Source organism: Rhea americana, unplaced genomic scaffold (assembly GCF_003343005.1).
Source record: "Rhea americana isolate MKP2758 unplaced genomic scaffold, rheAme1 scaffold_247, whole genome shotgun sequence".
In the NCBI taxonomy this organism is placed as follows: domain Eukaryota; kingdom Metazoa; phylum Chordata; class Aves; order Rheiformes; family Rheidae; genus Rhea; species Rhea americana.
This window is the reverse complement of record NW_028186365.1, coordinates 369,652-383,685: the sequence shown is the minus strand read 5'-3', so window position 1 is coordinate 383,685 and position 14,034 is coordinate 369,652. Positions and strand designations below refer to the sequence as shown.

The following is a 14,034-nucleotide window of genomic DNA, read 5'->3' as shown; positions in this document are numbered from 1 at the left end:
TTTGCTGCATCAGTCAATATTGTGGCAATAGGCAAAAGGCAACCATTCATTTTTCTTTTTCCATCTGCAGCTTTTGTTAACACTGATTGTAAGTTTTATAGAAATGCTGCATGGTCTGAGAAGTGTTAACAAAGATTTAGGAGTAATAGGGACATTGGTACAGTTCTGACATTAAGAGCTGATCAGTCTTGTCTGATCTCACTGATGTAGGTTAAGGAGGAATCAGAAATAATATGTCAGAAGTAAGTTTCATTCTAAATGCCATTAAGTTACAAAATGTGTAGAATTGGTCATTACTGGATTTTTTTTCTCTTTTCTTTCCTCAAAGCTTACAAAGAAAGGTTTTGGCATCTCTTTGGATATGTTAAGTGTGTCTTAATTTCAAAACCCACATTGACTCTAATACTGTATTCTAAGAGCATTCAGAAATATGAGGAGGCAATGGTCTATTTACTTAGAAGCAATGCTTTGTATTAAAAACATGTAAAATATCAGCAATTTGTAGACTAAATTGTCTGCCTTCTTCTTAAACTTCCTCAAGAAYGGCATTGTTTTTAACTAGTGTCTTGACTGGTTTGTAATTTGAATACCTGAGAGGCTGCTTCTTTCTATAAATGCCATGTAACAGTTGTGCAGAAGCACCCTAATAGTCTCTTACTTCAAGTAGAGGGGGGATATTAGCATGTGGGTTTTTTTAAAGGTCTGTAGCTCTAAAAAGTAATTTCCATCATTTGGATTTTTCCAAGTTCTGGTGCAGGATGTGGAATAGTTAGGAAAGAAGGCACCACAAGATGAATGATGTCTGTGCTGATTAATTTTTGCATGGAGAATATTATACCTTAATTTTACTTCAAATACTCATTTGAGTAGCTGGGACTAGTTTGAGTAATTAAGTGAAAGCTCATGACTTAAGATACAGGAAAATCCCAATCCTTCGGAGAAAGAAAGGAAAGCATAGTTGTCAGGCACCTATGGAATCAAACCTTTCTTAATGCAGTTTCTCTGTGTGAATGTCAACTCAGCATCTTATCCTTGAAACACTATTTGAAATAAGAAAGAAATTCTGCCTTAATAAAGAAATTAGGATCTGGCTTTTCGTATCCAGCTACTTTGTGTATTTTGTTGTCATTTATATTTTATTGCCCTTTGATAAAGTTAATTCAAGTAAATGTTACTCCTGTATATTTCTGTTTTTCCCTTGAATAACAAGCTATGTATCTTTGAAAAGAAAGAGGTATCCAAAACTAACATACTAAATGAGTGGAGTTATAACTTTGATCCACTTCTTACTTCTGTTAAAGCTAGTGAATGATTATCATCAGAATAAGAAAATACAGAACAGTGAATGAAGGTCTGAAATGTAAATGTCATTATTAGTTAATTACCAAAATTAGTATTAACAGAGCATGATATTTCTATTTTTAGCTATCCTGACCAATGAAACTCGGGTCAAGGAAAACAGAAAAGTGGAGAAGAAAAAAAAATGCTTTTTGTTTAAACAATTCCCAAGGAAAAATGTCAATACTTTTCATGAGCATGTCTAAAGTGACAGCTACGGGATTATTGACTCAATGCAATGCATTAGAAAGTCACCTCCTGATCTTTACAGCAGGATGTTACTGATGCAGCCTTTCCACCCTTACATTTTCCTCTGCCTTGCATGCACCCATTCAAAAATACATTCAATAGATTTTTAGTATTTCTCAATGTGGATTATACTGTGTAGGCCATCTAGAGCATGATGTATTTTTCAGAGGTACTGAGCATTTGCAGTTTTCACTTTAAGATTTTAGTCTATTATAAATTACATACAACATTTAAGACCCAAACAAATTATTCCCTGCATGGCACAGACCATGTAGTTTCACCCAGTGATTTCTGCAGCCAAGCAACTCAAGTCAAACCCCTTTCAAAGTCTTCCACTGGTAAAATAGCAGAGAGGGTCTCAGCCTCTTTGTGTGCAAACTCCCTCTCGCTTTTTAATTTTCTGTATTAGCTTGGCTGTACCCCAACTGCGTACATGTATGTATACTCCTATGCTGTGGCCTGCCCCAAATCCCTGCGTTTTAAGTCTACAGATCCCTTTGGGTGCAGTCATTCACATTGTCATCTGATGCACAAATATTCATGCTTCTCCAGGTCCAGCAAAGCCCCTTTCCCTGTTYGGCTCCCACTCCACTCTTGCTGGCTGTAACGCTGCGCTTCTCACATGACTGCCGGCAGAGAGGAAACATTGAGCCAGATTTCCTTCATCCTTCACCCCCATTTACATTTCTCCATTTCTTACTGTGAGAATGGCAGAGCTGATGGAGAACCTTTCTAATGTGACATCTTATTTGTGATCTAGAATTCGGTGGTTTTAAGTATTCCCTGAAATGTGTGTGGATATAAAATGGAATTATGGTAGGATATAGGTATTTCTAAGACTTAAACAAATATAGTGCTCTAATACATACATACGTGCATACACACACACACACACAAGAATGGAGCCATTCTCATGCATTTTAGGTATATTTTAAAATTCATTATTCCTTTATTGGCAAAAGTGRATGTCTGCTTCTTGATGTTAGATATTAGTGATTTGGAATAGTTGGGGGAATGGAATATTGAACACTATTAAGCTTCCTTTTTGCCACTTGACTCTGAAAATTGTTACATGATTTTTGTGAAATTATTTCAAAACATTTATTCTTAAATGTTTGGTTTTATAACCATGGATAGAAAAATCTAGAGGRAGGAGAAATTTAGAGGAGATTGAACTATAGCTAAATTGTGAACTTTTTGATTGTTTTAAGGTTATTAATGAAAACATCCATCCAAAGCTTTTTTGTAATTTAAAATGGAAATTTCAGTAAGATAGCATTTTTGGAAGCTGTATTATTTTGATGAGCATATTTGGAAGGAGAGATGAAATTTAAAAAGTTTGTCCTGTTTTCTTTTTGATGTTAAATTCTTGTAGTATATGAGAAGCACTGATGTATTCTTATGTTCTATAATTAAGTAGCAGCTATCTTTAATTATTTAGAAAATAATATCAAAATATTTTGCTACACTGTAATATATTTGACAGAACTACAGAATATGACATGCTCCTACTACACACTGTTAATGGTGACATGGCAAAACAAAATAACATTTGAAAAAAAAGCAAAAATATTTAATGGCCAATTTTTAAAATTTTTCTGATCTGAAATGAACTCCAATTATGAAATGTTGAGATTTCTCCATGAAACAGAAGTTCTGAATTTTAATTTTCTGACCTTCATGTGGCTTTATCTTGCCTCTGATTTGTTCCAGAACTTCAGCTAAACTCAGGAGAATCTGATCAAAGCCAGTGTCTTGCTTGGCACTACACATATTTTACTCAAATGAACTACATTTTTGCTAGTCCAACAGTGGTACTAATATTCACACTTCACCTCATCAGCAGGCAAACATACCTGCTAAATCCTAATCCCAGAAATGGGAATTGGTGAAAATGAACAAATCAGAAAAATATCATGAATTTTCAGGCTGAATTACAGCTGTAAAACCAGAAAATGATTTAATATGAAGGGAGCAAAGTGTAGCTGGAAAAATACTACACTGTCTCTACTTTTTCTTACCTAAATCACACTTGAAATCTGGCTCTTCTGTGACTGTGGCATTCCTTCAATCTGAAATATACCCTAGAAGGTAAATCAAGGAAGTAATTCTCAGAGATTCCTCTGGGAAAGAAGAAGAAGAAACAGCTGCAGCAGCTTGCTGTGACTTCATACTTAAATGCCAGACCGATACAAGGTCACTGGATCTCTTTTTGCTGTGGTTACAATGGAGGAGTCCTGTAGAGGGATAAAGATGACGGGGTAGAGAGCCACTATATCTTACTATCTGTATTTTAAAATAAATATACTTAATGTACCTCCTCCTTGTCATTGCAGTAGCAGTCAGGCTGGGCTCTCCAAGCACCACATACAAATTTCATTAGGCCATTTCAGCAGTATACACCAGGCTGGATTTGGAGCCGCCAAAAGGTGGCAGTTGGTTCCACTGTTTCTCCTTCAACTCTTTCCTCTGAATTTCCTCTGTGGCAGTTGCATCAGGAGTGTCCAAAAGGCAACCTGACTACTGCAGCACTGAGGCTGAACACATTATGGGTACAACAGGGAAAGTTAAAAAATACATGATTTTGTAAAGTGGAGTTTGAGTCATTAGTTAAATTAGAGAAGAGAAAAAGCACATAGCCATTAGCTAATTTAGGATAATTGGGAAGTCTGAGGTAGTTAGGAAATCTGCCTAACTGATGAAAGATGTAAAATCCCCGGTCTGTCTATAGGTAATACACCAATTAATGATATTAGCATTGCTGAAGGTTCCGTATTTCAGCTCAGATGCCTTTCTCAGTAGGTGTTTCTGGGGCAGGAACACCTTGGACACCCCCTTGGGAAGCAGGGGAGAGGGGGCACTCCGCAGGCTCGTGGCCGCTGGTGGCCTGGGCAGCATTTAACCGGGCTGGGCTGGTGCGCTGCAGCCGCCGCCAGGCCCAGCGGCTCAGGGAGGCGGCGAGGCGCAGTGCCGCGCACCTGCGGGACGCTGTCAGGCGGAGCCTCGGGCCGAGGAGCGCCGGAAGGAGCCGCGGGCCGGGCGAAGCGCGGCGCTGAGCGCGGGGCCACGCGGAGCTCGGCCCGGCTCCGGCCGCCCCTCACCGCCGCGGCRCGGGCCCCTTCCCAGGCCCCCGCAGAGCCCCCGGCGGAGCCGCCTGCCTTGGCCGTGCCCTCACCAGCTCTCGTCCCTCCTGCCCCTAAATCATCCCTTCCCGGGACTTCCAATTATAGCCGAAGATTAAGTTCTTAATTTTCTTGGCTGCAAAACCGGTAACAAATCGTTCAGACTTTGTTTTTCCACTGAGCCCAAGGCTTGATTTATTGTGTCTATGTTATCACAAAAATCAGGCTTCATTCAAAATGTTTTTCTGGGATAATTCTATACCCTCGGTATTTATTTTGTCTGTCCCTTCTCATTAATGTTACTAATTTTTAATTGCTCCCCATTCACTTTTAAATCAAATACTCTGCCTGGCCAGTCGCATGTCGTACTGCTCTCGTTTTCACCACGGACAGTTTGTGAGCGTCGGTGCCCCCCGAGGTGTTTGGGAAGAGTCACGACCCGCTCTCCGCGGCGCTACATGCGAGGCTCAGCAAGAAGGGGGAGAGCGCGGGCTGGCGCAGACAGACACCGGTAACGGCAAGGTCAGCTCCAAAATATTAGGAAAAGAAACAGATGGAGCAGAGAGAAAAGACTCGCTTATTAAAAAAAAAAAAAAAAAAAAAAAAAGTTTGACCTCCAAGCCCAGCGATTAAATTACTTTCCTTCAGCAAAACTGTTACTTTATCCTAAGAAAAACAGTATTAATAAAGAGGGATTTCGGCGCCGGCCGCTGGGCTCCGCGCCCGGCCCGGCCCCGCCGCGCGGACCGTTAACGGCCGCCGCGCGGAGGGATCTCGCGCGCCCTCCCCGCGCACCCCTCCGCCGCGCCGCAGCAGCGCCGTGCTACCGCCCGCCTCGGGCAGGCAAGGCGCGGGCTGCTCGCCTCKCCGCGCCTCGCCTCGCCTCGCCGGCCCGCGGCAGGGCTCCCACGGTCTTGAGGCGCTCCCCCGGGGCGCTGCCTGCGGCCGGTACCGGGCAGGAGGGTGTGAGGAGATGCCGCCCCCCGACAGCTCCGTGATTAATGACCCTCCCGCTCGGCAAGGGGCGGTCGCTGCCTCCCGCGCTGGCGGCGGCAGGGGGGGGGGGAGCCCGGCGGCCAGGTGCGCCCCAGCCCCGCTGTGTGGACCGGCCGCACCGTCTTATAAAAGGCTCCGCAGGGCTGGACGGGACGGGAGGGCTGTAGCGGGCAAACCCGCTGCGCGTTGCTTCTTCGCTGCGCGGCCCCAGTCGGGAACGGTAAGTTCATCGCCGCGGTTGTCGGCGCCCGCCGCATCCTTCCCTGGCCCGGGGTTGGTTCCCCCTCGCTCGGGGCGGCTTGGTTGTGGGGYGAGATGCGCCGCTCCCGGCGCCCCGACGGGGCCGAGGGCTGGGGCCGGGCTGGACGTCGGCGTGTGCGCGCGGCGCTCGTTTGCGGGACGGGAATCGCAGCGCCGCTGCAAAAGTGCGGGCCCGCCCTGTCCCTACCCTGGCTGCAGCAACGGCGAGGCCGGCCGGAGGCGAAGGGCCCGAGTACGGCAACCGCCGCCGCGCGCCAACCGCCGCCAACCGCCGCCAACCGCCCTCCGCCTCAGAAGCGGGTTTCCGCGCGGAGCGTCTGGCGTGCGGGGCCGAGCGTGTGTTGCGGGTGTCCGGGTAAATAGCACACGCAAATTCCTGTTTCACTGGTTCAGAGAAAATAATTTCGTTAAGTATTAATGGAATTACAGAAGGAGCCGTGTCGTGTTGAAATACAAAATAATCCAGATTAACTACCTTTCCCGTCCCCGCCAAGGAACAAGTGAAAGGGCTGCAAATAAGACTATTATTTAGTTTGCTTATGCTGCTCTGGCATTTTCAGTTTTTTGCTTGKTCATGTGTCAGATACTTCTCACTGCTGTCCCTCACACACGGAATACAGGAATAAAACAACAGTTGTGCTGTTTTCTTTTGTAAACGAATTATATTTTGAATCGATGATGTCGTTGTAGTGTAGTGTAAAACACAGTTATTTCAGCTTGCAGTAGAGATAATGCAGTAAAAAATGCATTAGAAATAATACAAATATTCTTATTTCCACACTCCCATTTCCAGGTTCCTTTGCATGCCATGCAGTAAGTGTGCCTGTTTGCAGATTTCACATAGAAATGTTTAATTATATTAAAATACGAATCTCTACCTTGTAAGATTTTCAAGCAGATTACATGCAGATGCATACTGGCTTGAGGCATTTTATTTACTGTATTTTTCAGTGACTGTTTTTTGGACCACAAGCTTTCGAGTGGCTCTTGGGTTTACAAAGTTTGCAGGATCCAGAGTATGAAACATGATCATACAAGTATGAACAATGACTCTACTCAGCAGCATTGCATGATAAATGCAATCTTAGTTCAGAAAGCACCAGCTATATTTTGGATACTAGCATAAACACACATGCACATACCTGTATTATATCCTGCATTTCTGTTCAAATGAATTTCCTGGTCCATTGGGTATTGCTATATGTACTTTAACAAAAATCCAATAGTGAGGAAATTAAGACAGAGTGAAGTCTCTGTTTTCCACAGCTGAAGTTTTGCTATTTTTTTTCCATAGGCCCAGAAATTCATTCAGTGTAGTTGTGAAGCTTCTAAGATACAAGTTCCTATTTCAGAAAGGCACACAAGGAAATTAGGTTTCTAGGTACATGCATTTTTATATAGTGATGCATTTTTATATAGTGTATGTCAATACAAAGCGATTATTGTTCTAAATTTGGCTATATACCACCACTGCAAAATAAAATAGCATGTAGACTAGCTTTATTCCTGTATTTTAGTAGATTGATGGGGATTAATAACCCAATCACAATAATAATAGATAAAAACAACCGTTAATTTCTCTGCATTACTTCTCTAATTAGGACTTTTCTAGTAATCAGGGAAATGGGAAGACTTAATCATTCCAGTAGGATTTAGATAGAATGGCAGACAGTCCTACTGGTGAAACATGAAACAGAACAGAACCTTTGCCTTTTTTCATAGCTGTGTTGACTCTGCAGTGGCAGTAGAGATAATTTTTGTCACTAAAATGCATGCAGATCTGACTATAACTTAGGGAGAAAATACCAAGAAAAAGTCACCATTTGATGTTTTACAAATAAATTAAAAGGAAATAGACATTTTAAGGATGATTTTTTCATTCCTCATTCAAGAGATGTTCATGTGGACTTGAGTTTTGTTTTATATAGGTAATAATTATCTCTGTAAGCAATACATAATGATATTTCCCTTTAGTTTACAGTTAAAATCCTCACAAGGTATTTTACAAGTAATTTCATATTCCAAACTGTGTCAAGATTTAAGTAAGAGTTGTTAAAACTGTGAGCCAGATTAACAGCAAATTAATCACAATAAAACACCGAAGATAATAATGTCTTTTAAATATCAAATTATAAAGACCAACAGAGATGATTTAGAAGGTTTATCTTCTTTCCACTTTTCTGGTACAAATCTTTGACTTGATTAATTGATTTGGCTTTTGTGGTTACACAGGCACTTCAGTATATGTTTGAAATGCTTGGCAAAATCAAAGCCTGATTTTGGTAAATTTAGATCTTAAATAATTTATTTGATTTTTAAAAATTGCAATCTATTTGAGTATAATTAAAACCGCTTTAATAACTTTTTCTTGCCCTTGTTGTCTATCCAGGATATCACAGAAACACCAGATTGACAACACATGAAAGCCAGGATCTGTCTGAGAAATTTAGAGGGTGTGCTTGAATAAGGTGAGCAACTGGACAGGTATTACTCTAGCAAAGAAGTGGTGAACTTTTGGGAAGAATAGTAGAATTGTATATTACTTGAGCATAAGTTTTATTACCGGCAGAGCTGACAGTCCTTTCTGAAAGTTGGGGAAGACTTTTCCATAATTATTTTCAGTTTTGTTCGAAAAAAGTTTTCTGCTATTGTTGCCAGAGGATTCTTCCCCCCCTCCAGTAGCCAAAATACAGTTTAAGATCCCTTTAAACTTGAAAATACAGAAGATAGGACAAGCACAGTTATTCTTGAATGATTTCAGGTGTGAAAGGACAGGAGAAGTCTGTTTCTAATCCTTCAAAATTGTAGACCAAATTTTGCCTTTCATAATATCTGTATTATATTTCTGAGGCTCCCATTCACTATTGCAGCTGAAAATGTGTTTTTCTTTCTGTAATCCATGGAGCACTGGTCACCTACAAGACTGTTGATGAAATGATTGCAAGTAAATAGGAAGTGTGCACAGTCTCACATCCCCAATTACACAAATAATATGCATTTTAAAAATCACATTAGTCTCATTTTTATTTGGTTGTAAATGGAAGCTACTGTTGCAGTACTGTTTAGCATTGTCTCTTTAGTTTTATGAGAAAAGCCGGTGATTTTGGACTAAGAATGCTTAAAATAAGTTGTGTAATACTACCAGAAAGAAATTAAAAATGAATCTTCCGTAGGAATTCTAACTTTTATTTATGTGCCTGTGTGTGATATCARATCAACTACTTCATTAACAGTGACGAGAGAAGCAATTTACACATTTGTACATAGGCATCCTTTGTTTGCTAGAACTGGCAACACTGAAATTTCTGATAATCTATTTTTGCTTTTAGAAAGCATTCATTTTATCATAGTAGGTATATCAGCTTGATGTGATTCCTTTCCTTATTCCCTTTTCTAAATGGAGAAAACATTGTGTGTAACTAATTTTTGTGTGCATACTTACTACTTGGGTTTGTTAGAAAAGATCAYGTTAATGGAGTTAGTTTGTACCTAGCAGGGAAAGTACTTAAAATCTGGGGAGTGTATATCTCACAGGAAATTCCAGCCTTAGATTTTCTCTGGAAAAAAGATCAAATTATCTTTACCTCTCCTGACAGTAGTTCTATTGGGTCAGAGGAACAAAGTCACTCACTGTCAAGAGTTTCTGAGTGTGTGTATGCATGCATATTTGCAGTTGCAAGGGTGTGTGTGAATTTGGGATGGAAAGGAGCTGCACCCTCAGTGGATATTTTTGCTCTGATGCTGAGATTTTGAGCATCGCCATAAGCTTACAGCATGGCTGGTTCCAGAGGACATGTTCGTTTAAAAGTGCTATTGCTGGTTACAGGTCCTCCCTACCGGGGAAGTTACCAATGGACTGTAGACATTTATCTGAGAACAGCAAGGAGCTCTCAAGCCCTAGTTCAGAGCCTGATTCCCTGCTGCCTTCTGCCACTGGCAGTAATTCTTGCACACCCTCCTCAGTTGGGCAGCGGGCTGGAGCAACTCCTGGAAGACCAGCAGCTGCAAATGCCGCTCGGGAGCGCAGTCGGGTTCAAACCCTGCGCCATGCTTTCCTAGAGCTACAGAAGACTCTGCCCTCTGTACCACCTGACACCAAGCTCTCCAAGCTGGATGTACTGCTCCTGGCCACCACCTATATCGCACACCTCACCCGTAGCCTTCAGGATGAGGAAGAGTCACCGGGAGAGGGCTTGGGTACCCTCCGAGGAGATGGATACCTGCACCCTGTCAAGGTAGGACAGCTGAGGAGCAGTTTCCATCTTCTCTCAGTGAAGTTAATTGGTATTACAAATATGTAGATTACAAGCTTATTTGCCTTGCTAGAATTAATATATGAAAAGATTGCCTTAGATGAGCATTCCAGAGTAGTATAACCATTGTATCTGGGTACTAAGGGCCTGACTGAAATATCCTGGAGCTCACTAGCACTTTCCCTCCAGCTTCAAGGGCTTTGCACAAGAATATCAAATATAACAGAAGCCCAGTGGGACCTGATCCCTTGGAACTGAAGGAGGGCAGGAACCTATGCAGTCTTTGTGTTAACACAGATGTGGAAACCTGAAAATCCATCAGACCCCATTCTAGGTAATAAGTGTGATTGAGGTAATCAGCTGTTTCACAACAATGATCCCAGTTGTGGTAGTGCTTGGCAATGTGTGCAGGCCTGCTTTGTTTCTCCAGTTGAGCCAGCTGAGATATGAATTGTGACATTAATTACTGGCCACATTTTAACTCCTTATATAAAAGTGCTTTTCAGACATTTATTTCATCTAGTTGGTATATGCTGTTATTTTTCTTCCCTTCATCAAAAAAATTCATGGAGATGTAGAGAGAACGTGGAAGGGGAAATGCTATTAAAGAGTACCTGGGGATGAAAACTATTTTCAAATACATTGCTCAGTGACTGATGTGACTCTTGAATACTATGAGGTATTTTCTTTGGCTCTGATCTTAGGGAGTGGGTCAGAGCACTGTTTTTAAGCGTCTGATGAATTCAGAATGATTTAATTAAGATTAATTTGTGAAGTAATCTCTAATGCCCATAAAGTGACTAAATCACAGAGAGTTCCTTGTTCACAGTATTGGTCACTGTAACTGCAAGTAAATACGTATTTAAAATAGTTAAAAGCATGATGTGAGTGGAGGTTTCTTAGGTAATTTAAATGATTAGCAGACTCATTAGGAAAGCAAAACTTTTAAATAAATTAGAAGATGGCTATATTTCATAAAATAATAAATATTGTAATGTATTTCAAAGTAAGCTATTTGACTTCAGTTAATTTGCTTGGGCAAAGTGAGTGGACACAGGTCTCTTACGATACTTTTTAGTGACTGCCAATTATTACAGGCAGAAAAATACTCTTAACTGGTTATTAAGGCAGTTAAATTATCCAGATGCACAGTTCCCAGACTACTGGAATAAAGCAATAGTTGATTCATTTAGCAGTTATTTTTACTAATCTTACTTAATGTGTCATCTGCTTGCCTTTAGTTTTGATGAAGTACAGGTTGAAATCAAAATCATGTCAGTCAAGTCAGTGTTTCTAATATTCTTGGTAGTAAATTAACTTTTTTTAGTTTTAACTAGAACCAAAGTGTCCCAGACAAATCATATTACATGCTTAAAAAGATCAAAGTGCAAGATAAGAGGAAAACAGCACAGATAAGAACTGTAACTATACATTTATATATTAACCATAGTAAATACAAATAGTATGAAAACTGAAATATCCAAGTACAGTTACGTGTACACCAACAAGAAACATGGTTAATGACTTTAAACTCGCTAAGTCATAGATGTCATATTAGTGATCCAGTTCGCAATATCAGACTCGCAATAAAAACACTGAATGGCATCTTATGGTCCTTCCAAGTAAGAAATATTCTGCTTTTTATCTCTTGAATAGAAAATTTGAGATTTAATTGCAGTACAAAAGATTTAACAAGTGCATCAGATTTCAGAGTTACTTCTGTGTCAGTCAGTACATGTTTTTCTATTTCTTGCTCTTATAACAGAAGTCGGTCATTGATTTTGATGCTATAACAAGAATAATTAAGTTAGTTCAATGTATGGGACTACAGTCATTCCATTATGAGGACTAAGATATCTCAGTACTATTCCTGGAGAGTATCCTTGAACACACCAATTAACATAGATGTGGGAGGAACCATCAATAAAATTACAAGTGCATTTCACTAAGGGACTTTAGCACTTGTATAAAAAAGGAGAGAAATCTAACTTCACAAAAGTCAGGTCCACAGGAAACGTGCCAGCCCATTCCCAATAGTGACTTCTAAAAAATGGCATTACCTGAACACTACGCTGGCTGTTTTTCAGATACTTTTGTATCAAATGTGTGACAGGTTGTCCTTTCAGACATCAACTTTACAATAACAGCTTGAAATAGTGAATTCAATTGGAATTCTTCAGAGAGAAAGGACATACATCTGAAATAATGTTTAATGCATAGTGATTACTGCAAGGCTGAGAAATGCTAGCTACAAAAATAAATATTTAATTAATTGATTATCTGGATAATCAATTAAAGGAAATAAAGAAAAATACTGGGATTTGCCCAGTGATGTAAATCCCAGTAGTATCCCTGTCACCAAAAAACAGGAATGCTTTGTTTCGTGTTACTAACAGAGAATTTAGAGCATACAGATTCCTGTATGATGACATACCAGTATGATTTACAATTGTTTGTTGCTCATGAGGATTTTTAGGAACTGTACCTTACAATTTGCTACTTAAGAAAATACCCATGCTGAGATTGCATTACACAGTTTCTAATTACTTTTTYTCAATAAAGGACATCATAAACATTTTGGTGATAGCAAAAGTTTCCTATTTTCTGATACTGTGATTTCATTACCATTTAAAGCTTTACTTTTATAGCTCAGAATTGAATTCAGACTGCAAAGATCCTATATATTTCAGCACTGTGCTTGTCTTTTGTCTTGCAGAAATGGCCAATGCGATCCAGGTTATACATTGGAGCTACAGGGCAGTTTTTGAATCACTCAGCACAAGGAGAAAGTGCCAGCCAAGGAGAAACATCAACAAATTCACAAATCTAATTTCCTTTTTCATTATTAAAAAGTTATTTATTTCATCATATGTATTTAAGTTAAACACATCTGCAGACAAACTGTAATTCATCAAGTACTGTTTATGGATGAGAAAGAACTGACTCTTAAATGCAATTAATGCCTTATTAAGTTAAYCTGATTCATCACTGGTTTCTAACATAGAGGAGATTGTTGATAACTGAGTTGAGGGAATTGGAGAAGGCAGTTGCACTCAGCACCAACCCATAAAGCAGTGACAAAGGCAAGACCGCTAACAGAATAGGTATTATCTGCTCCAATGCAAGAAGTTCATAGGTATGCTGTAGAGAAAGGGGAGAGGAAGAGAGATGCAGCATTGATTAAGTATAGGGCAGTACAAACTTTGATGAAAAGCAAATGGCAAGCAAGTCTAAAGATGCCAATCAAAATACCACATACACTTTTTCACTGCATGAAACTAATGGCAGAAAGCGCACTGACTGCAGTCTCGTGAGAGCTTCTTCCTTCAGATAATCTTAAATGTATGTAGGTTTTCTTTGAAAATGTGGATGCATGCACGCTTTAAGTAAAAATGTGCTGAAAACTGTCCTACATACATAGTCTTAATAAAACAAACTGCTTTGTAGATGAAATGTAGTTACATAAAGTAAGTATTGCTTGTACTGATTGATATTATTGTTGCATGTTACTGGGTTTTAAATGTGTTTAAATGTTACCTTGTACTACTACTTGCCTGTTCAGATAACATGATTGATTTATCTCATGAGGTTGATACATTCAAATAAATGAATCTTAATACTTGGCTTGTTCATAGTACATTTTCACTTAAAACATCTTCTGTATATAGGCAAGAGAAGTTGAAACTAATGCACAAATAGCATCTATTGCATTTGTTCTGTAAAATCATATACTTTTCACATAGTTTGTTGTTATTGCTAAGGTAAACATTTTATTAAATATAATTCAGTGGACATTATTGAGTTGCAAAATCTGT

The 14,034-nt window shown here is 39.9% G+C and overlaps 1 protein-coding gene across 1 annotated transcript; it reads left to right on the top strand.

Annotated features, from left to right (window-relative positions):
• Positions 1-9,802: 9,802 nt before the first annotated feature.
• On the top strand, positions 9,803-13,049 carry TCF24 (transcription factor 24). Its single transcript, XM_085306789.1, has 2 exons — positions 9,803-10,201; positions 12,936-13,049. Exons 1-2 carry the CDS (start codon positions 9,818-9,820, stop codon positions 13,047-13,049), a joined length of 498 nt encoding a protein of 165 aa, XP_085162915.1. The 5' UTR covers positions 9,803-9,817.
• Positions 13,050-14,034: the final 985 nt, after the last annotated feature.